This window comes from Thermobia domestica, chromosome 5, assembly GCF_964235325.1.
Source record: "Thermobia domestica chromosome 5, izTheDome1.hap1.1, whole genome shotgun sequence".
NCBI lineage: Eukaryota > Metazoa > Arthropoda > Insecta > Zygentoma > Lepismatidae > Thermobia > Thermobia domestica.
In genome coordinates this window covers 249,327,972-249,351,596 of record NC_137458.1, presented here as the reverse complement: position 1 = coordinate 249,351,596, position 23,625 = coordinate 249,327,972, and the positions used below count along the sequence as shown (strand labels likewise).

Here is a 23,625-nt window from a genome sequence, read left to right as displayed (position 1 = left end):
GTGTTGCACAACAAAAAATACGTATTCCATTCTTTTCTACACAACTGCGTAAATCATAATATGAGGCCATTGTTTTAGAAAACCTCTTAGAAAAGAAGTTCTTCTCAATAAAATAAAAATATGAGAGCCAATCGTGGATATATAACCAATGCCAATATTAAAATCTATATATAAAACGGTATAGAATTGTAAGGTTTTCCAGCAATAATAATATACAGGGTTATTTTATAATTTTATTTTGTTAATTTTATTATACTAGCTCCATTATGTTGTATATTGCATGCGTTATATCACCATAGTTCATATTCACAAATAAAATAGATTTTGCTAGCACAGTTAATGTCATTTAATCCTCCATTTCTGTGAATAGATCCACAATCTTCATTACCACCAGCATCATCAGGTTGTCCACTGCTTGACCATCTTGTAAATCCAGTTGAGTTTACAGGTTGGCCTATAAGAAAAATAAATAGAGAAAACGGGCATAGATACAAAAATTATTCAGTCCATTCTACTAGCGTGCACAACGTGTATACTCATCAGTTGTTTTCAACTAACTAAAAAAGCTCTTGCGTGACTAAGTAGTTAGCGTACGCGCCTTAAGCGTGGGAGATTCAGGTTTGATTCCCAGCGGGAGCTCCGGATTCCACGTTAAACAGTACGTCTACGTCTTATATAGCCTCACTGGTGAAAGGAACGCTAAACTCAGAATGAACTCAACAATTAACTAACTAAAAAAGGGCCAATATGAGTTTGATGTTGCCGATTGTCCCTTATTTTCGACACTGAGTCTGCTGTTTCTAATATCTACAATTACATTACAGAGGGAAAAAGAAAATATAGTACTGTTCTTCCAATGAAGCAGATACTCAATCTGATAGTGTAAAATCTTGGTACACTAATATAGTAAATTCAATATTTTTTGGTTTAAAATCAGGACTTTTAGTCTGAATCCGCTTCTGAAGATCATGTCCGAAATCCGATAAATCAAGGGAACAACGTATTGAAAAACAGTGTAATATTTATGCATTTTGAGTAACTTAGAAGAAAATATAACTAGTTATGATTATTCAGAATTCAAAGTTAGAATGAAGAATTTAGATTTCATTCAAAGACTTTCCTGGCACTCTCTATGAAAGAAATTGTTAACACGTGCTTGACTTCTGAACAAGGAAGAGTCTGAATGGGGTATACGAGTTGCCGAATGACCTATATCAGATATGAAAGAGGGTGTGAAACTATGTACACTCATTTCCAAAATTATTGTCGCATGTCTATAAATATGTTGTTGTAGGAATATAATTTGATAACCAATTCGCCCGGTATTTCTTATAATGTTACTCTGTGTATAATCGGCAAAGACATGTTTGTGGCAAATTTCATGTCAAAAGAGCAGCAAATTAGAACAATGAAACGAAAACAAAACTTTCTTGTCGATTTAGCAACATTTTGTTTTACCCACTCTAATTTTCGTATTTATAATTCTTTTCCTATGAAATTCACCACAAATATACATTTCCCGATTATACACATAGTATCAATATTAAAAGTACCCTGCAAAATCATTAGCATATTATATTCCTACAAAATGACAGTTATAGATGTGTGAACATCATTTTGGACATGAGTGTACATATGCAAATTTGTAGCGGCTGAGGGCAACATGGACAAGCAGGAGAGCTCAAAGAACTATAGGCGACCGTAGGGCGCTACAACACTGAAAGCTAAGGAATCACGTGTTCCGCGCGTGAATGGCCACAGAAATGAAGGTCAAATGTTTAGTAATAGATACATGATAAGATCTGCTATATGTTGGAGAACATGAACATCATTGTCGCCATATTGAAAATGGCCATTTTGAATTTGGATTCACAATGTAAAAGAGATAGTGAGTTATGTGGCGTGTCAAATAGCACCGAAATTTTACCAGGAATTAATTGGTGTTAACAATTCTGTAGTAACTCTATTGGGAGTTCAGAAATAACATGCAAGAGGGACGCATAAAAACTTTGTGAAAGTTTCACCAGTATGACTCAAAATTAGAGCTTAGAGAATTATGAGTTACACACAGACCAAAGGTAACGTGTGTTTACATGCAGAATAGTTGAGAGTAAGATAAATATGGTCATTGGTAATAGAGAAGGAGAGACCAAAGGCATATGCGTGCCACCTATTGTGTGTGTTGTTTGCAGACAGAAGTTCATTAGCTTATTAATGCGTAATCAGCGAAGTAGTTGAGTTACATAAAGTGGTTGATAGGAAGTTTAATGTGCCCTTGATCGGTAAGCCACTGTTCAGAAAGTGCTAGAAAGTTCCAAGTTATATTGTAATTCAACATTTGGAGATGTTATTTCTTCTTGTGGGCATGAGTTTGAATCCCCATGTAGTTGTGCCATTATTAGTGCATGTGCGACAATAATCCCCTGTGCAGAAGATTGAAAATGTTTTGAATGCATCAGGAGTTATCAGTGAATAACGATACAGTTGTCGAATAGTATCAAACGTTAGAGATAGACGATAGAGTGTCAGATAAGGACAAAGAGACCGTGACCGTGATGAGCGTAGTGACAATGACCTTCGGGAACAATCTGATGTAACGGACTCTTCAATGCATGCTCAAAGAGATAGTATTCCGATAAGAGTAGTAGTGTCATACACTCCATCCACACCTAATAAATGCGTTATACTAGTGGACTGAGATAGATAAAAAAAACGCCCGATAAAAATAAGAAAGGCGTCGTCAATATTTTCATGCTACAAATTTCTGCAAGGGAGTTTGAAGTCCGTTTGTAACTTTGAACGAAACCGAAACAAACTGTCTGTGAGAAAAATAAATGATGAGGTATTGCAATCTTGTAAAAGAACACGGATCATGTATGGAAAGTTCATGATCGGAAGATTACAATTTGGGCGATGCATATAAAAAACGACATGAATGCAACGGACACTCTGCAATTCAAAGCGTCTTCATCGTAGACAAAGAATTTAAAAAGCGCAACAATATTGTATCACATAAAATTACTCATTATGTGTCTCAAATAACCAAAGATGGGCAATAGTTACATCAAATTGCAGAAAAGTTTGTTGCTGAAACAAAATCTATGATTGTAAATAAAAATCTCAATTTAAGCCAAGTTTTTAGCACAGATCAAAGTAGATTAGACAAAGAAATGCATTCAGGCAGGACACTGGCAATTAAAGTTGTCAAACGAGTGTATTGTAGCATAGAATCAACGACAGCAGTTACACACTCGTATATGATAATGCCCATTATATCAGTGGGTAAGAAACTGTTATCGCCATTATTTCTTATTCCCGGTGAACCTACGTGTAAATTCCCTGCAAGGATACCTGGCATCCTTTCGAATATCAAGGCACTTACTAGACAATCAATAAATATGTGCAAGAATAATTTGAAGACTTTTTTCTTCAGGAAGTATTTTGGCTACATGTGCACGAGAATCGCATCTTGTTGCTGGTTGATTCCTGGTCTTGTAATAAAGATGATAAGCTGATAGACTCCACTTTTCAGGATAATATTGAGTTTCAAAAGAAACTGATACTCCCGAACGTATTCAACCTCTCGACGTTGATTTCTTCTTTATCACGTACAAACAGTACGTGAGGTTTATCACGGATGCTGCATTGGATGTATTGATGTGTTTCATGGATGGCACAACGACAACTCATCTGTCTCCAAGCGTTTACGTACTTCCAGTTTAGTGCTCCCCGGTTCACCAATTTCATTAAACATACCCTCTACACGGCTGGATATCTTGAAGAGCATTTGAGATAAAATTCCGAACTCCAATGTCCGCTTTTTTTTATTATGGAACACCATCGGGTTGTCAGCAGCATCAGTGTATCGTCAGATGTGGACTCTGTGAACAGCTCTTGTGCTTTCATCACACTTTTACAGATACTCTTCGCATCAACTGTCCTTCATAGATTCCTATGTACTTTATCAGAATACTTATTTATGCGATGATAGAGGTCTCGTATATGTTATTTTCTTTAATAAAAACCACGTCGTAATTATACCTGTATCCCCAGCCCTTCTTTGTTTCGTGTATTTTAATGTGACTACAACTATTCATCTTTAACACTGAAATATTACGGGCTTTTCGCATGTGCAAATACTCTTTGTACTCTTTTTCTAGATACATATCCTGTGTCAACAGGTTGCAGATGGTTTAGAGCATATACCCTTTTCCACATGCTCATTAAAATATACTGGTACTTGTCGCTTTTTGCACGTAGTTATTGCTGGTATCTTGCCAATGCACTCAACGACAAACAGGTTATTCCGACGTTTGTTCAAATACCCCCTCACGACTTTCTTGCATGTTACTTTTCAACTCACAATAGAGTTACTACAGACTTTTAACACCTATGCATTCCAGGAAGAATTTCGGTGCTATTTGATATTCCACACGACTCATTTTTTCTTTTACATTGTGAATCCAAATTCAAGATGGCCATTTTCAATATGGCGACAATGATGTTCATATTCTCTAACATATAACAGTTCATTTCTTTAGCCATTCACGCGCAAAAGAAAAGATTCCTTAGCTTTCAGCGTTGTTCAGCCTTACGGTCGGCTATATTTCTTTCGACACTCATACCCTCCATACTCTCCATGTTGCCCTCAACCGCTATAAATTTTCATCTTTCAAATTGAGTCAATTTCATTTAAAGCTTATGTTTACTTTTATGGGTAGACAGTAACTCATTAGCGCTAATTCCGTTTTCTTTTAATTCCTGTTGTGAAGTAACAAGTAAGTTGCATCTAGAGATTATATACGGAGTGTAAGACGTCTCATGAGGTACTCTATCAATATTTAAGTGTACTATAGATTAAGATTACATTAGAGCTCTTGTAACATAAAAAAACAGTTTAGAATACTGCAATAAGGGAAGAAAACACAGAAGGGGTGAAAAAAATGTTACAGCTAAAAACCGGAACAAAATCTAAACTCCCTAGAACAAGAGCCCTCAAACTGGGACTGTACTATGATTAGAATGGGACTTACGGTAACCCTGGTTATTATTATTATTATTATTATTATTATTATTATTATTATTATTATTATTAATAATAATAATAATAATAATAAAAAATTTCTCATTTGTTATCATTATTACTTTCATTAAACACAAACTAGTTGCTGACCAAAACAATGAAATGAAAAAAAATGAAATCTATGAGTTTTACGTCCCACGGTTATGCCGGTTAGGCTAAAGGAGAGGGTGATGATGAGTAATGAATGAAATGGTGGAACGAAGAAAGTGGGAGGAAACGGGAGAACCCCGAGAAAACCCACGCACACGGTGTTTGTCCACCACAAAGTTCACTTGGCGGGGGTTGGGATCGAACCCGGGACCACAAGCACCAGAGGTGAACGCTCTACCACTGAGCCACCGCGACCTCATAGCAAAACAATATATTCACCAGTAGCGTAGAGGGCTATGAGACATTGAGACACTGTCTACCCTTTTAAATTAAAAGAAACCATAGCTTTACAATTTTCTTATTAATAAGAACTAATTTAAATTTCAAGTTAAAGAAAAGTAAAGAAATAATAGTATCAGCGATAACTTGGTTAATAACAATAGTGGTAGAGTCAAATTTCTATAAAAAAAACTTTATTTTTCCAAACTGAGAAAGAAAAGTTCAATCTCCATCAAACAGGCTGCACAGAGACAACAGAAGAGTGTCAACGCGGCTGAAACAAATCCACTTGATACCAGGGTCACTACGAAGGTTTTGAGATACGCATTGTTGTGGCACAGTATTTGAATTCCAACAATTGCGTTCGGTAGTGGTACCGAGAGCGAAGAACCAAAGCAAGTTTCAACTCGCCTCGCTTATCGGCGTAGCCGTATCGCCTTCACTTGTTTGTTGATGTGAGCAGTATTCGGCTGTCTAGAATGGAGCTCGAAAGGGAACATTTTCGGGCAATGCTCCTTTACGATTTCAAAAGTGGTTTGAACGAGACACAAAGCCTTGACCGTTTGCAGGAGGCATTTGGGGACCTTGCTTCTTCCAGTGCTACAACTTTTCGGTGGTTTGGTGAATTCAGAAGAGGCCGGACATCGCTTAAAGATGAAGAGAGAGCTGGACGTCCGGCAACAGCTGTGCCAGATGAAAATATTGCCGCTGTGGAACAAATGATTCGAGAAAATCCTCGAATAACTTTCAAGGATATTGAATCTACAGTGAACATTAGATCGCCAGCAGTAACAAAAATTCCTCATGATCATCTTCGTCTCAGGAAGGTTTCATCTCGTTAGGTGCCTCACACTTTGACAGAACAGCAGAAGCGCATGCTTGTGGAATGGTGTGAAGAAATGCTTGCAAGGTTTGATGGAGACAATTCTCGACGCGTCCCTGACATTGTTACTAGTGATGAGACTTGGATCTATCAATTTGACCCTGAAAATAAACGCCAGTCTACAATTTGGATCTTTCCAAACGAAAATCCACCCACGAAAGTGAAGCGACCGCGAAATGTGGCGACAAAGATGGTCGCAACTATCTTCTCCAAATCTGGCCATGTTGCAACTGTTCCACTTGAAAAACAAGGGAATGTTACTACTCAGTGGTACACCACTGTTTGCCTAACAAACGTGTTCCAGAAGCTTCGGGAACGGCGTCCAAGAACTGGATTGCGGGGGTTCCTGCTTCATCATGACAATGCGTCCGCACACACGGCCAACATCACAATTCAGTTTTTAGAATCTACGGAGGTCAAACTTATGACTCATCCGCCGTATAGCCCTGACCTGGCCCAGTGTGATTTTTTCTGTTCCCCAGGATCAAAGATCGCATGCGTGGGAAGAGATTTTGCAGCCCTGAAGAAGCTGTAGTGGCTCACGAGAATGAACTTTCAACACTTGAAGAAAAGACTGGCAACACTGCTTCCAAAAGTGGTTTCCGAGGATGCAAAAGTGTGTACAGTGTAATGGTGAATACTTTGAGTAAATGTAAGTGTTAAATTGATTTTAAGTATGTAAGTTATTTCACATCTCAAAACTTTCGTAGTGACCCTCGTAGCGAAACGCGCATGTGGTTGTGGGCTTCTCACTTACTGAAACAACCTGGCTAACGAGGAAACGGTCTCGAGTATAAACAACCGATTTGGCTGGGGTCCGGATATGTGTTACGGGAGACCAAAGTAAGAGACACTTATTTTGGCGTTTGGGCCGATACGCAGAAATTTCCGAAATACGGGGCCCCAAATTGCCCCTACATGCTATAACTAGGAAGCGAATGACGTTACTTGTACACAACCGATTTGGCTGGGGTCCGGATATATGCTACGGGAGACCAAATTAGGAGACACGTATTTTGGCGTTTGGGTCCATACTCAGAAATTTCCGAAATACGAGACCCCAAAGTGCCCCTATATTCTATAACTAGGAAGCGAATGACGTTACTTGTACACAACCAATTTGGCTGGGGTTCGGATATGTGTTACGGGAAACCAAAGTAGGAGACACGTATTTTGACGTTTTCGCCCATACGCAGAAATTTCCGAAATACGGGGCCCCAAAGTGCCCCTATATGCTATAACTAGGAAGCGAATGACGTTACTTGTACACAACTGATTTGGCTGGGGTCCGAATATGGCTATTATAAGCCCAAGTCGTAGAGATGTAGTTTTTATTTTTCGACCGAACCTGACAGGCCGGCAAACTTTACTTCCGCCATACTGCTCGGTTTCCTGACAACACACGCTGTATCGATTAAATATTAATGTTCACTTTCTTGCACAAAAGTGTTCCGCACAGTTTCCACATATCCTAGGCATAGAAATACAGGCGAAAATCGCAAACATTTCTTTGTTCCGTTGACACCCTCGGGGTCAGCAGATCCACCCTTGACGGCTCGTGCCAGCTGAACATTTGTTCAGAATTGCATGGGTACCACATAGGAAAGCTGGCCTTCCTATGTGGTAAGCTGGCCTTCCAACTTCATGGCCTTATTGAAAATCTAGCAATATGGGACCATGTATATTTGACATTCCTTTTTGTGGGACCTAACAACAAACACAAGTCACATACTTTTGCATATATATTAACATCTTATTCCAAGCCCAGCCAACATTCCGTACCAGTAACGTCATTCGCTTTTTAGTTATAGCATGAAGGGCAACTTTGGGGTCCCGTATTTCGGAAATTTCTGCGTATGGACAAAAAAGCCAAAATACGTGTCTCCTACTTTGGCCTCCCGTAACACATATCCGGACCTCAGTCAAATCGGTTGTGTACAAGTAACGTCATTCGCTTCCTAGTTATAGCATGTAGGGGCAATTTGGGGCCCCGTATTTCGGACATTTCTGCGTATGGGCCCAAACACCAAAATACGTGTCTCCTAATTTGGTCTCCCGTAACACATATCCGGACCCCAGCCAAATCGGTTGTTTACACTTGAGACCGTTTCCTCGTAAGAGACATCGGAGAAAACGTCTCAGCAGCAGTGATACCATACTGAGCGCAATGATACCATTTTAAATCCAGTATACTTTTCATTCTCCCTTTTAGATATTCAATTATATTTCAAGGAAAATAATTAAGAAATAGAAGGAAACAGAAACCGAACTTAGTAACTACCTTAAGAAAGTTTTATGAATACAGTAATTCATAAAAATCTTTCAGGATTTAGGTTCAGCTTCTGTTCAATCACAATACCAGAGTGTATCAACATTGGAAAAGGCAAAAGCGAGGGCTGGAGATTTTGTAGTCTGCTATTCTGTTGTTGCTTTTAAAATCGTTAGCTAAATTTGTATTCGGGTGTGTCTCTGTTATTATTATGTGCAAATCAAATCAAATGACATGTCTAAGCTCCCATATAAAAATTAGTATTAACTTTAAAAATAGCGAATTTGAGTTTACTTTTTTGAATTAGGAATCATGCGAAGCTAATAGGAAGATTTTACATAAAAGTAAATTATTAATTCAATTTAATGTATTTAGTGTGTATACACCGAGATTTGTCAGAATAAATTTATATAGATATACTGGTTTAATTTAATCGTTAAGGAATGTGTCTATCGAAATTAGTTTTCCGTATATTATATATAGTAGCGCGCAAAAATAAGTTTCTAAACAAACTTTGTTAGTCAGGAGTTTCATATATATATATGAAAATATACAAATTATTACATTAAAAATGTTCCTTTCGGGAATGATGATTAATACAGAGCCCCTATAATTTTATTCACTTACGGTCACAGAGGTTTTCGTCAGGAAGTAAAAACCTCAAGCTCAGAATTTTATTAGGTTCTGAATATCGATGTCATATTTTGCACCATGCATCAGCTCTTTCTAATAATAGATTAAAAATGAAATGAAAGTTTTGAGTTTTATGTCCCACGGTTATGTCGACTAGGCAAAAGGGGACGGAGATAGTGACAAATGAATGAAATGGTGGAATGAAGAAAGTGGGAAGAAACGGCATAACCCCAAGAAAACCCGTACACACGGTGTTTGTCCATCACAAAGTTCACTTGCCGTGAACTGGGAACGGACCAGTGACCTAATGTACCAGAGGTGAACGCTGTATCACTGAACCACCGCGACCCCGAATAATATATTTCATAATTGATGATTTTCATATACACTAGACTCTCGCTAATCAGACCATTCCTGGCACATATGGGTGCCGGATCAGCGGAAGTGCCGGATTATTGAGTGTCTGACATTTATTTGATTTATGTATTTACAGTATCTTGTCTTTTATTAATTTTGAAAACATAGGGGATATAGTGTACTGACTTTATTAAATCGAAGGATATAATTTTAAAACATATAGGGTATACTTTATTAAATCCATATATAGATTTAACTTATCTAAAATTTCGAGTTTCTGCCTGACGTTTAGCGTAACGTGTTTCCTTTTAGAAGACATGATTCCGAGCTGTAAAGAATGATATAATTTCGAATACGTACAACATATAAAGCATTGTTTAACTAAGCATTGTTCATTCATTGTGCAGGTGTTTTTGGTTGAATGTGCTCCGGATTACTGAGAGGCCGGATTAACGAGAGTCTAGTATATTTGGATATATGTGAAGTATAAACATGCGGATTTCATGTTATAAGAGACGCCAAGCTATCTCAATATTGATAAAAGATTTTAAACTGCAAATATAATTGCACAATAAATAAATAATGGCTGTTATATCGAAAAGTCTAAAGCTACTACTATTATGGGATAATGTAAATGGATATTTTTTTTTGTAATAAATATTTAAAGAGAAGCCTCGGTAGCTCGGTGGCAGAGCAGTCACCTCTGACGCGTAGGGGCCCTGGTTAGATTCCAAATCCCACCAAGTTGGATTTATACGGGACAAACTCTGTGTCTGTAAACTTTCTTGAGGTTCTCTCCCTTCGACTTTCGTCACTCCACTACTATCATCCACTTCATCCACTGTTACAAATTTTCTTGCTGGCTCCGCTGGCAATTCAGATATTTCAATAACAGTCACAACAAACTTTTACTTATTCGCTGATAGCAAGGGGGCGCTGAACGAGCAAGAAGAAAGATAAAGTCTCGGAAAAAAGCAAACGACGCGGCGCCGCGTATAAGTATTGGCGCCCTATTAAATCAATACTATTGTTGGTTTGCAAAGAAAGAAAGAAATTCCTTAACAAATTTCTTGCTTGCTCCGCTCGCGATTCGCGCGTTTCAATGAGAATCACAAGAAATTTTTCCTTATTACTTTGATTTGTTAATAACAATGTGATATACAAGGTGTCGAGTAATAACTTATTGTGTACGGAGGAGCGGTTTCAAAATTGGAAAAGATCAAAGTCTGAAATACGTGTTCGGCGTTGTGATGGTGATGAATCACGCTTTTCTACTCAATCGGATTAATCACGATGGTGAGAATGAAGGTATGGAAATGAAAGAAGTGAAGAAACATGCAAACTGCTTTTTTGCGTTATAATATTAAAAATAAACGTAAACAAGGGTAATAATAACATTTTCGAACTTGTAGTATAGGGGCTTACGGGTCAAAACTTAACCCAACGAATTTCGTCTTTTTCAAAGACTGATAACTACGAGTGATTTTTCTTTATTCCATTGACACGTAAAATGCTTCCAATTTGAAGGAATTTATTGTATCCTTCAAATTGGAATGTATTGTATCCTCCATCAACTACTTGTATCGCCAAGATATTTTTTCAAGTTTACTTTTAATATGTGAATTAATAATAAGTAATCTTAAATTCAGAACTTTCATTCATTAAAAAACTAAGTAATTACTATAATTTCAAACATATGTAGTAGCAAAACTATATTTGGGATTTTAAATACAGACAATAAACATATTCTTCACCTCCATCGAAATCCACAAAGAAAGCTCCTGAATTTAGGTTATACTTCACAAAATATATATTTTTACAGTAATAGAACTAGCTAACTAACTCTATGGCTTATGGAACCCAGAAGTTCAATGCCGCGTTCATAAAGCCTCTACAATGACTTCTATTCATACCAAACTGGATTCAGTTTCTACTTTCTATTACTATCTTCGCGAGATCTATCTTAATATTGTCCTCCCATCTGGACTTAGGCCTTCCTAATGGATATTTTCCTGTTTAATTTCCAGTCAAAACATTGAAAACATCCCTACTTTCTTCCATCCTAGCTACATGTCCTACCCACCTAAGCCTCCTAGACTTGATGACCCTAACAATGTTTGGTAAACTTTATAAAGTATGTAGTTCCTCGTTATGAAGTTTCCGCCATTCAACATTCCCATTCGTTTTGGGTCCGAATGTTCGTCTCAGGATTTTATTCTCAAATACTTTTAGTCTGCATTGTTTCCTTACAGTAAGCGACCATGTTTCGCAACCATACAGAATAACAGGCATGATTATCGTTTGATATATTTCAAGCTTCAAAATTTTCGACAGAATTCGCGACGAAAAGATATTTTGTACTGAATAATAACACGAATTCTCTGCTTTCGATCGACATTTATTTCTTTGTGGATTTCCTAGATACTTAAAAGCATCCACTTTATCGAAAGTATTATTTGATACTTTGACGCATCCATAATTTGTCGTATTAAAATCTCGACGAACTTCCATGTATTTAATTTCTCTTCATTTACTTCTAAACTCATGTCCCTTCAAGTGTTTAATAAGACCTCTGCATTTCTTTCTATTGTTCTTCTATCGTCCCCTATTAAATTTACATCATCAGCACACATTATAACCTGGTGAATACCATTTAGCTAGAGGCCCTGGTTGCTAACTTTGATTTTCTTTATAGCATACTCCAGAATAAAGTTGAATAATAATGTCGACAACGCATCTCCTTGTTTCAGGGCATACTCGACGTGGAGGCTCATGGGCAAGGATTTTCCTACTCGAACTTTACTTTGAGATTCATTTAAATGTGTCTTAATTACTCTAACTAGCTTTTTCGATATTCCAAATTTTGCAAAAAAAAAAAAAAAAATACAATATTTCTTTCCTAAAAGATTTGAAGCCTTTCTGAAATCACGAGGTGTTGTATTCCCACTTCTTTTCGAGTATTTATCGAATGGTAAATATCTGCTCGATAGTTGGTCGATTTCGTCTAAATCCCCACTGATAATCTCCAATAATTTCGTGTGCGTATGAAGTCAATCTTGCTAATAGAATGTTTGAAAGGATTTTATATGATGTTGACAGAAGAGAAATTCCTCGATAAGTATAACAATCTGCTTTGTTGCTTTTGCTGTGAATTGGAACAATGATTCATTCTTTCCACTCTTATGGTAACTCCTCCTTATTCCAGATAAGGAGAATGAGGTTTTGTTTATCTTGTTCCAAACTTTTCTCCCTTCAGCTAATCTTAACTCCCTTCAGCTGGAATTTTGCCTATACCAGGAGATTTGTTTTTCTTTAATTTCTTAGCGATGGTTCTGCTGTGTGCATTTTCCTTTCCCCATGAACATTAGTTTTTGGTTGCGTGTTAAGCAAATCGTCAAAGAAATCTTTCCATCTATTCAAGATGCCACCTGTATCAGCAGTGGCGGCGATTGGACGTTAAAAGTGAGGGGGCAAGACATGATTTGAATATTTGTATATCAATGTTAGTTTCCCTGGTTGCTTCTAACACTTTGTTTAACGAAAGGTTGTATAACTAATAGGATACTATCTTTTTCAGTTAAAATACCGTATATCGTATTTCATATTTTATTAAGTAAATTGACAAGAACAACGCAAGTAGGTACTAGTCCTTTATAATCTTAAACAACGAAACTGTAAGAAGGGTAAGGGGAAAAAACAAGGAATGTCACAAAACTGCATTTTCAAGAAAACGACCTTTTAATATTGAAAACCGCGTAAAAAGAATAGGGTTTTCAAATCTTTTGCCTCTTTTTACATGGACATTTCTACATCTACGCATGCATGGCATATACAGTCAAATAGTACCAAGAGTCACCAATAGATAGGACAAAGCACACGATAAAGCACATATATGGACATTCCTTGTTTTTTCCTCTTACCCTTCATTTGATTTCTTACTCATGAACATCTTAAAATTCTGTCTGGAAAATTTTGTGATCAGATTATTTAATGACAAATTTTGCAAAACAAATAAATAGAAAGGATTATATTAAATCATAGTAATGAATAATGAGGCCTGTTTTGTAGAAGTTATATTGGAACTGGGGATTAATGAACACTTATATTTGTAATTCCACACATACCATTAAATGTGTATTATTACCCTTAGAAAATGAAAGACAGCAAATACTACAAGCATATGCTACGACACTTAAAGAAATATTTACTTTTGCAACTTCCCGAAACGTGCTCGTAGTCATTAGGTACAGTTTTCACTTTCTTGGAACGCATCAAAACACAACAATACTTAGAATCACTCCACACTTCTGCTATACAAAATACAGAGGTTGTTCAGCCTACGTTTGGCCGATTTCGTTCTTTCCTCCTCCCGGGCAGAATGGACTCACCCGACCTGGTTCGTAGCGTCCTGCAGTGTTATGCAGTGGCTTCCTGGGAACGGAGCTATTTTTCCGCGCGGACGACAATAACGCACAAAACAGAACCATTGTTGTGAGTGATGTGTTAAATTTGTTTCCAAGTGTGTGGGTTTCCGCTCTGTGACCAAAATGCCGCCCAAACTAAGCCGGTTTTGGGACGGCTGTATTGCAGCTCTTTATGACGCCCACTTTAGTGTTTCTGTCATTAGAAAACAGTGCAAGAAGAATAGTTGCAACATCAGTTTAACTGGAATAAAAAATGTTATTAAAAAGTACAAGGGCAACGAAGATCCACCATTTGGATCACGAACGAAGTTGCCTAGGAAGCGGAAATGTACCAAGGCCACCTCCACCATGCAGAGGAAACTTCGCAAACTAGCAATGCAAGAAAATCCGCCAAGACAAAGGTGTATGGCTAATCTACTTGACGTGTCTTTGAAGACTGTGGATGTACGTCGTAACGCTCGATGAAGCATGGATTTACCTTTCCAACTGTGACAAACCGAGAGCCATCATGTACTGAGAGAAAGGCGCCAAGAACTTCAGAAGGTGGGTCCGTGTCTGTAAAGAATCCTTCCCAAAAAGGTTCATGGTTGGTACTGGCTATTGTTACCGAGGTAAACTGAAGATTCGTAGGGTGGCGAAGAACTGCAAAATAAATTCGCAGTATTTTCAGGAGCAGATCACGCGACCGATATACGAGCATGAGATTCCAACGTACGGAAATGACGCAAATCTGCTGCGCATTCACATGGACAAGGCCTCATCATATACCTCACGATCGTACCTCGCATTCTACAGGGAGATGGAAAAGGCAAGTAGTATACAGGTGATACCTTTCAATGAGGTACCTGTTAAATCTGCAGATGCAAGTCCTATGGACTATTGTGGATTTGGATTGCTGAAGCGGGCTTTGGGAAAACGGTGTGTGACAACTGTGGAAGGACTTTGGAAAGCTGTGCAAAGAGAATGGGACAAGATTCCCCTCCCACATCTTCAGAGAAGCCTATTACAGTGGAAATTACGCTGTCGGGCTATTGTTAGGAACCAAGGGAAATACATAGAGCACTTACAGACCTAGCGCCATGGATTCTTCTAAATTTTTAGGTAAGTCGAAAGTGGCCAAATGTAGACTGAACAACCTCTGTAATCCCAAAACCTAAAATTATATTGAAGTCACTAGATTTAATTGTATATACATTGGCACACTCCTAAACACACCACTTCACTCGCATATTACACAGCATAACAACGGAAAAGGTAGAGGTTCTTATTACTGTCCTTTTAATTAATATTCCTTACTGAGATCTTTCGTGGCTAAGCGGTTAGTGTACGCGCCTTTGGCGTGGTAGACCCAGGTTCTATTCCGGCGGGAGCTCATGTGGTTTGGACTCTGCGTTGATCAGTAGACTAACGTCTCATATAGCTTCGCCGCTGGGATGTTAAACTCAAAGAAATCAAATCAGATCAAAATATTCCTTAGTATTAGAAAGAAGAAAAGACATTTTAGGAACTCAATTATTGGGCAATTAAAAACTTGTGAAAGATTTTTTTTTTTTTTTTTTTGCGAAATGTTATATTAATAAGTTTCAAATTGGCTAATTAACATATCGAGCCCTTGTATGAAGAAATGAAAGTACGCTGGAATAGTTGCGCTCCAATAGGTTAATTTTTGGGTCATTTTTCGTGGCAATTAAAATGCAATTCCTGTAGCTCGCTTAACTCCACGGGAAGACAACCAATACGTACTCACGCAAAATCAAATATGATATGGTACATTTTTTCTATGAACCACTAATAAATACAAAAGCTTTATATTTGCAAATGAAACTATATACATTAATGAATCGTTTCAAAAAAGTGGGGGGGCAACTGCCCCCCTTTGCCCCCCCTAATCGCCGCCCATGTGTATCAGTAAGAATTGTTCCGTCATCTCTCTTTAAATTATACGCGCGAGATTGATAACCTTTCTTAAATTCGATGTTGCCCTTATACATGTCTCGATTTTTTTTACTATTATCTTCAAGTTCATTAATTTCAACCTTCAAATGATCGCGTTTCCTTGTTCTATAAATTTTGGAAGTTTCCCATCTGACGTCAACGAAATTTTGTGTAGTTATATCGTTCGAATTTTGTACCCAACGCAGTTTCGCCTGTTTTCCCTTCTCCGCTAGCTTAATGCAATTCTGGTCGAACTATGCTTTGTTCCTGCTTATTTCCGCGTGCCCCCTTTTTTTCTCTTGCTGGAATTTTACTGCTATCCCAAATTTGAACTCAAGTATCCTCAACATCAGTGCTCTCAAAACCTTCTAAAACCGAAAATCTATTCGACGCTTCAATCTGATATTTCCCTCTTGGTATGGTATCGCGGGAGTTGGACAAATACCCGTTCTACTACTTTTTCGTAAACACTGTTCTTTTATATCATTATCCTTATCTTCTATTGTAACATGCACATTTAAAACAATAATATCACATCACCAACCCTTAAGAGTATCTATCAATAACAAATTCAACCCGTTTAATAACAAATTCAACCCGTTTAATTGCTGGTATTAAACGAATCGAAATTAAAATGCTATTTGTGTGGTCATATACAGAATAAAACTACAAAAAGTTACAATTATTAGTAGAAATTGATGCTGTCACCAATTTTGACCATTTTAAAGCACATAGTTTCTAATGTATTGACATTCCATTTCTTATCGATAGTAAGAAACATTGTAAATTTTCATAACTGTTCTCCGAGTGGATTTGTATACAACCAATGATAGTTTTGTGAAGTTTTAGTCCAAAAAAGCCTCTTGAAAACAGTTCTTATTTGTAATAGAATACATAATGATCGTTTTTCGATGTTGCAATGGTCTGCCCAAGAAGTTTGATAGAAACTGAGCAAAGCATAACAACAAAAGCTGTTTCTCTTATATACGAAAAAAAATTTTGTATGGTGAATGTAGGGGGGACGCCGAAATCTACTTCGCCCCGGGCACCAAAATCTCTAGCTATGGTTCTGGTAGTATGTAGTTGTTTAATGCGAATGTTGTAGTTGTTCAGCAAATAGATCCGTTGTGTTTAATTATATACAAAGCAAAGCTTCTATTTATGGAAAATATTACTTTTGGTAAATAATTTTATAAAATGACCCAATATCGAGCTTGCCGCCCTTACTACCTTTGCAAAGACATTCCAAGATAAGTCGTCCTTCCTGAATATATATACGTGTGTGTGCGTACTACCAATATTTGAAAACTGTTATCAACATTTTAAAACCTACATATATTTTTATGTATTATTTAAATAATGGTTCCTTACCAAATATTGTGACGTATTCTCCTTCCTTGTATCTATCATGGAAGCCCACAAAAGCATAGTCAGGGGCTTTCGGTTGTCTCGCAAACATTTGCTGCAAAACTTTTGATTCTTCTTCTGAGTTGAGAATAGCCAAATGGGCGCCTTCTTCTTCACAACTAGCCTTAGCGTTGTCGAAAGATGTTATATCCGTATGGAACTTATAATACCCAATGCCAGGATAATATTCGTAGTCCTTAGGACGAGGTGGCGGAACTAACAATAAATAACATTAATTACATGTATGTACTACTTATGACAAAAATAAATATTCTTTAAGAAATAGAGAGAAATATCTAAACTACATTTGCCAAAGCCTAACTCACGACATAAGTTGTAAATAAGTACAACTTCAAAAGAGGAGTTTTTATTTAAATTTTAGTTACAATTTCATATTTTGCATTTATATTATTATGTTTTCCCCTAGATTCAAGACTTTTATATAATATTACCTCAAAATTTAATTCGATTGTGTGAAGAACATTCGCTGAAATGGCAAAAGTTTCACATTCCATTGCTGAAATTATCTCTTCAAAAGATTTGAGGTTGCTTTGATAATCTGATTTACAAATCGCCTGATAGACATAAGACGTCGCATATTTTTAGAAAAATAATATGTTAATTGCAGAAAAAAAATAACTTTTGAACTTGGTATGTCGCAATTTAGTTGCTTATTGTATATTTGATAAAGTTTATCGTCCCTTTTCAGTATCATGACTATATGAGACGTGCCCTCCATTGTGAGGTGGAATCCGAACCACCGCAATGCGTTCAAAGTTTAATACTATCGTAACGGGAGTCAAGTACATTGTGCGCCCATTTGTAGTAAACACACTACTCTTTCGTTAATGAGAGCAACAAAACATTTTTATTTTACATTGTCGTTATCACCAAGACAATATTGTGACTTCACGCCAATAGCTTGTAAACTTTTAAAGTCGTACTTGAAATTTTGCACCATATAGGTCATTGTCACAAATTGGTGAGTTGTTGTGGCTGCTAAAAACTTTTTTGCTACGACGCAGTTTTCCAGATATAAGCGTAGAGCCAAAAAAGTGACTTTTCCCCGCCTCTCCTGCCCTCCGTTTACCTCGTAGGTCCGGGGACTTTTAGTATGTTTACCTCCTAACTACTCCAAACACAGCCCTAAAGTTAAGAATTCTGTTTCCGATCATGTCCTCTACACCATCTTCATTGACTGGACTGTCAAGATTTCAACTCAATATCGGAATAAAATGCTGCATATTACATTATTTTTTGTAAGAAAAAAATCGCTATTTAAATTTTCAACATCGTTTTTCTCCAAATGTATATTGCAGATTTACGCACCTTATTGCATCAAATTCCTCAATTGCGAAGCAAATGATCAAGGATAAGACGTAACGGCGTCGATTTTAACATAAAATTGGGGAGTGGAGACGTTCGTGTGTTTTGTTGTCAGATACTGTCTGTACAAGATTGGGTATTAATAAGAATTTTAATACAAATACATAGAACTGACACACAATCATAGTCAAACACATTTACACTTTACGTTTAGATCTTCTAGCCAAGATCCTCATCAGACGTACATTCTGAGTGTACGTCTGATGAGGATCTTGGCTAGAAGATCGAAACGTCACGTGTAAATTTGTTTTTTATTAAATAAGTGCAGTCTTGTTCAGCAGTGCGTTTAGTTTTCAAATACTTAGAACAGAGCAAACTTCAGGGAAGTGGGTTTCCTCGTCCCCGTATGGTAAGAAGGTCTCTCCATTGAATCAGGGAGAGGTTAACATTAACTATTTCTGGTTTCAACAGTTATCACCACAGAAAAAAGTGGCAATAGACAGCGGCAAACGGTTTCTTGTAATCGATTTAGGATCTCAAGAGTACCTACTATCACAACCCAGAAAACTACAGCAAAACCGGAAGTTGTTGCTATTACTTCCGTTTTCAATACTAATTTCTGTAGAGCAATAGAGGTAAGTGATATATAGATGTAGTTTCTTGCAATCGCTCCAACTTTCCAAGAGTGGGTTCTATCTTCCCTTGAATTTGGAATTGGTTCAAATTAACGGTTTCTGGTTTCAACCTCTATTACTACACAACAAAACAGTAAGACATAGCGAATAATATTTTTTTGATATGGACTCAACGTCCAAGGAACATATTCTATCTTTGATCTTTCAATCTATTGCAACTAGTAGATATAGATGCACTACTTCAAGTTTGAGTATTAAGTTCCTAACGTTTGAAAGCATATCGTAATTTCACATTGTGAAAAAAAACTCATTTATTTATATAGTACAGTAAATTGATGGACGTCCCATCATAACTCTAGGACGCCAGAAGCTATTTCAATCATGAAAAATGTACTTTTGGGCTAGTATAACAACCGTAGCAGCCTAAGAGTAAAGTTGGAAACGAACGACGCATAAAGTAAGAATAAAAATAACGACCAGTATGTGTGCGAATGCATAGTTTTCGGGATTGCCGAGATAAATAATGACACTTCCAACTACGTTCACCTCCAAGTTTAGTCCCATCCGCATAAGGATGAGAACGGGTTAAATATAAAATGTTCAAAATAACCGATTAATAACAAGTTCATAGTTTTCGGGATCGCTAGGCTAATTGTTGATAGTCCTGATCACATGTAAGTCCTAGTTGGTCGAATAGGCAAAATAGAATTTAACAGAATCAGGATTTTCAAAGAAAATAATAGAAATCTAAAGTATATTCCAGAAGAATATGTTACCATAAACCTAACCTTCCCGTGCGAAGAACGGTCAATTCAGCTAGTTTAATACTCTCTAAAATATGTTTTTAAACAACTGAAGCCATTTGTTTATAAACAGAAACTAGATGTGAAGGACCACACACTCATTTCGCACCTAGTCAATTGAACCATATTAACTTACATGTTTTATCATATGTTTTATCTTACCGACTACTGAAGCTGAAAGTCGTACGTTTTTATTCCCATCACATTCTGTGGATAACCTTTGCACATTCACAATCCAAACATTTGGTGATTCTCCTTCGTAGTCAGCCTGCAAATCAGTGATCCAATGTCCTGTGTCATTCTTCCGACTCCCTATGTTCAGCTCCAGTTTCTTGAAAGAAGTACTTGTACAGGAATTGGCTATCACAGATGCGATTTCATAGCATAATACAACGAAAATTGTTGTATTGACTATATGTCGCCGTAATACATTCATGACTTTATTGTTGATTTAAATTTATTCCTGTAAATCGGAAAAGAAAATTACTTTAATCGTGCAGTTTACAATATACTGTATATATTTAAAAAATCGCATTAGAAGTTTAATTCCTAGTAAATAACTTCAATAGAATATCTTTCTAGTTCATTTACTTTACCAAATAACCTGGAATAAATTCAACCCTCCCTGCTGGGCTAGTGGCTAGAGAGTACACCTTTGTGCACATATTCACCGGTACGATTCTCGGTGGGAGAGCATTACAATTTGGTCGTAAGTTGGAGGCTTGGGTTCCACTTTAAACTGAAGTTCCACTTTCCATATAGTAGCTGGAAAACAGCGCTAAACTCAAACAAACAAGCAAGTCTACATAAAAAAGACTTACAACAAATTCAGGTGTGAGCTTATCTTCAGTTGAGATTTTAGTTTAGCGCCCTTTTTAGCAGCGAGGCTATATGAAACATGGACCTACTGTTTTAACGTGGAATCCGAACCACATGAGCTCCCGCCAGGAATCAAACCCGGGTTTTTCACACCAAGTGAGCTGATCTTATAACATATTGGAAGTACATGAGGATCTTCTACAACGTGCAAGTTGGAACAGGGCTAATCACAGAGAACTTGACTGGCATCAAGTACCGTACGTACTCATTGGTGAAACTTGCTTATCGTACACTAATATCACAGGAACAGAAAATCTATTATAACGGTAGCCAACATTTTTTCTTACGAAAGAAAAGCATAACATCTATTTATTTACCACTTTAATGGGACAATTTACCCCTTATGTTCTGCACCAGGCTCTCAATATTCGATAGTAAACTGGATGTTCCAATGAGGAGAATATTTTCAAGGTGGGCATCAGTTATCTAGGAAAAATATTAACGTCAGTTTGAGCTTGTGTAAGAAATACACTTTTAACAACAGGTCAGGCAGGTCGGATGAAAGGGTTCAATGGGTCGGAACTGCGCGGGAATCGGCTTTTGCATATAGCTGCCTTAGAAAATACTTGGCTTATATAACTACAATTTTCATAAGCCTGGTTTTCGAACCGAAACTAGAGTCTACGTGTAGTACATAGAGTCTATTAGTGCATAAAATTGTAATTCTACAATAGTTATCGTTTAACAAAAAAATCAGATTAGACATATACCAATCGATAGACGTAATCGAACTGAATAAAGTGATATATATTAATGTATATTTCCATGCATAGTTTATAAGGAATACGAGAGAAACGAATTTGTTGATAAATCTAAAAAATGATGTTTTAAAATAATCACCCACTTATTAAGATTAAACTGACCGGGGTATACTCTCACCAAACTGATTTTCACATTAACGAGACGATAGTACGTAGTATAGCTTATGAGATATATCAAAATTAGGATTACATGTTATATTTTCTTTAATCATAATATTGCCCTAAGATCTATCATATATAGATATTGAAAATACCTATCATAAGTGAAACATACTTTTACTATGCCTGGTAGCACTGAGCACTGCGTAAATTGAAAATCGTCTCTTCCGTCTTGAATTTAGTGTGGCTGTGCACTACTACTAGAGTAACGCACTGTGTCTGTGAACGTTATGGAGATGTTTTAAGTGACCCAGTGACCAGTATATCCGACCTCACAGAGTTTGGAACAATTCTAGTTGTTGGTGCTCGCCTAACCGGAGCGTTGGTGACCAAAACAGTGACACTATGCAGTTTAACACAAGATGTGGTCTCGAAAATCACGACCGCATACACAGTGTAGAGTAAAACTAGATCGGCGATGTGATTGAACTAGCGGTCGAAAGACGATGCTACAGTACAGGAGTCACCTTGGTTTGAAGCGTATATTAACGAAGCAAAAGAAAACGACGGTCAAGACAATGCGACATGTATGAGACGAAACCTACAAGAACAGAATTTTGGAGGATGGTAACATGTCTTTTTTGGGGGGGAGGCAAATCAACTCTCACCCTCTTCCCCCTCATTGAACGCGTGTTTGTCTGGCGAATATCCTCTGAGAAATACAATGTGGACTTCGCCTGACTACCAAATATGGTAGTACTTTTGTCATGGTCTGGGGCGCTATATCATGGTATTCAGCAGGCTCGCTTGTCACATTATACAATCGGATTCCTGGAGCTAAGTATAAGGAACTCTTGAGTAGCCATATCCACTCAATAGTGCAAAATGTATTTCCAGACGGTTATGCCATATTCGAGAACGATGATGCCCTCATTCACATCACTGGTCTTGCTCAAGAGCATGCAAATGAGGTTCAACATTTTCCCTGGTCTGTCCAATCCCCAGACTTAAATATAACCGAACATGTGTGAACTGTTCTGGAGAACAGGGTTCAGCGTCGACTTGCATCTCATTCGTCTGTATCTGAAATGTAGGGTGTGTTACAAGAAGAATGAATTCAAATTATACTGACCATTATTCTGGTCCCGTTTCGGTCTATTCCAACATGATTTAAAGCAATATTGTGTGCTGAAGATGGACAAATACTGTATTAATAGAAGATGTTCAGATTTTCACAAATGTTTCCATTATTTCGTTCAATATCAGTATCAATCGAGAAACTACATCGAGTTATATAAAATAATATGCTTAAGGGTCAATTCGCATCCATAGTTTTTGAGAAAATTAAATAAAACCTACCTTTAGCGGTGCTAAAAAGAATGCCATTTGCTGTCAATAGTAATAGACAGTTGTATTCTGATCAAACTTACTGTTTATTTAATTATTTATCATTTATGTACTGTATATGTAAAAACATATAACGACAGGTAGCAAATTGTATCTGGTATAGTTTCTCTTCTAATGGTGATATACTCCTAACTTTGACACATATACTCCTAACAGTGAAATATATACTCCTAACAGTGACATATATACTCCTAATTGTTACAATATTCTCCTAACGGTGACATATATACTCCTCACTGTGACACATAGACTCCTAACAGTGACAAATATACTATTAACTATGACACATATACTTCTAACAGTGACACATATAGTGATGAGCGCAAGAGTTTTGGTCTTGCAGTTTTTGAAAGAG

General features: G+C 37.1%; 1 protein-coding gene across 1 annotated transcript in view; it reads right to left on the bottom strand.

Moving 5' to 3' along the window:
- Positions 1–215: 215 nt before the first annotated feature.
- The window catches only part of LOC145684812 (hemolymph lipopolysaccharide-binding protein-like), a 33,531-nt gene continuing 10,121 nt past the window's right edge, over positions 216–23,625 (bottom strand). Inside the window, exons 2-4 of the mRNA XM_081757180.1 lie at positions 20,287–20,587; positions 17,325–17,576; positions 216–454 (exon numbers count right to left, since the gene is read on the bottom strand). Of these exons, the coding sequence (XP_081613306.1) occupies positions 291–454; positions 17,325–17,576; positions 20,287–20,560 (690 nt within the window). The 5' untranslated portion in view covers positions 20,561–20,587 and the 3' untranslated portion in view covers positions 216–290. The remainder of the gene's footprint in view (positions 455–17,324; positions 17,577–20,286; positions 20,588–23,625) is intronic.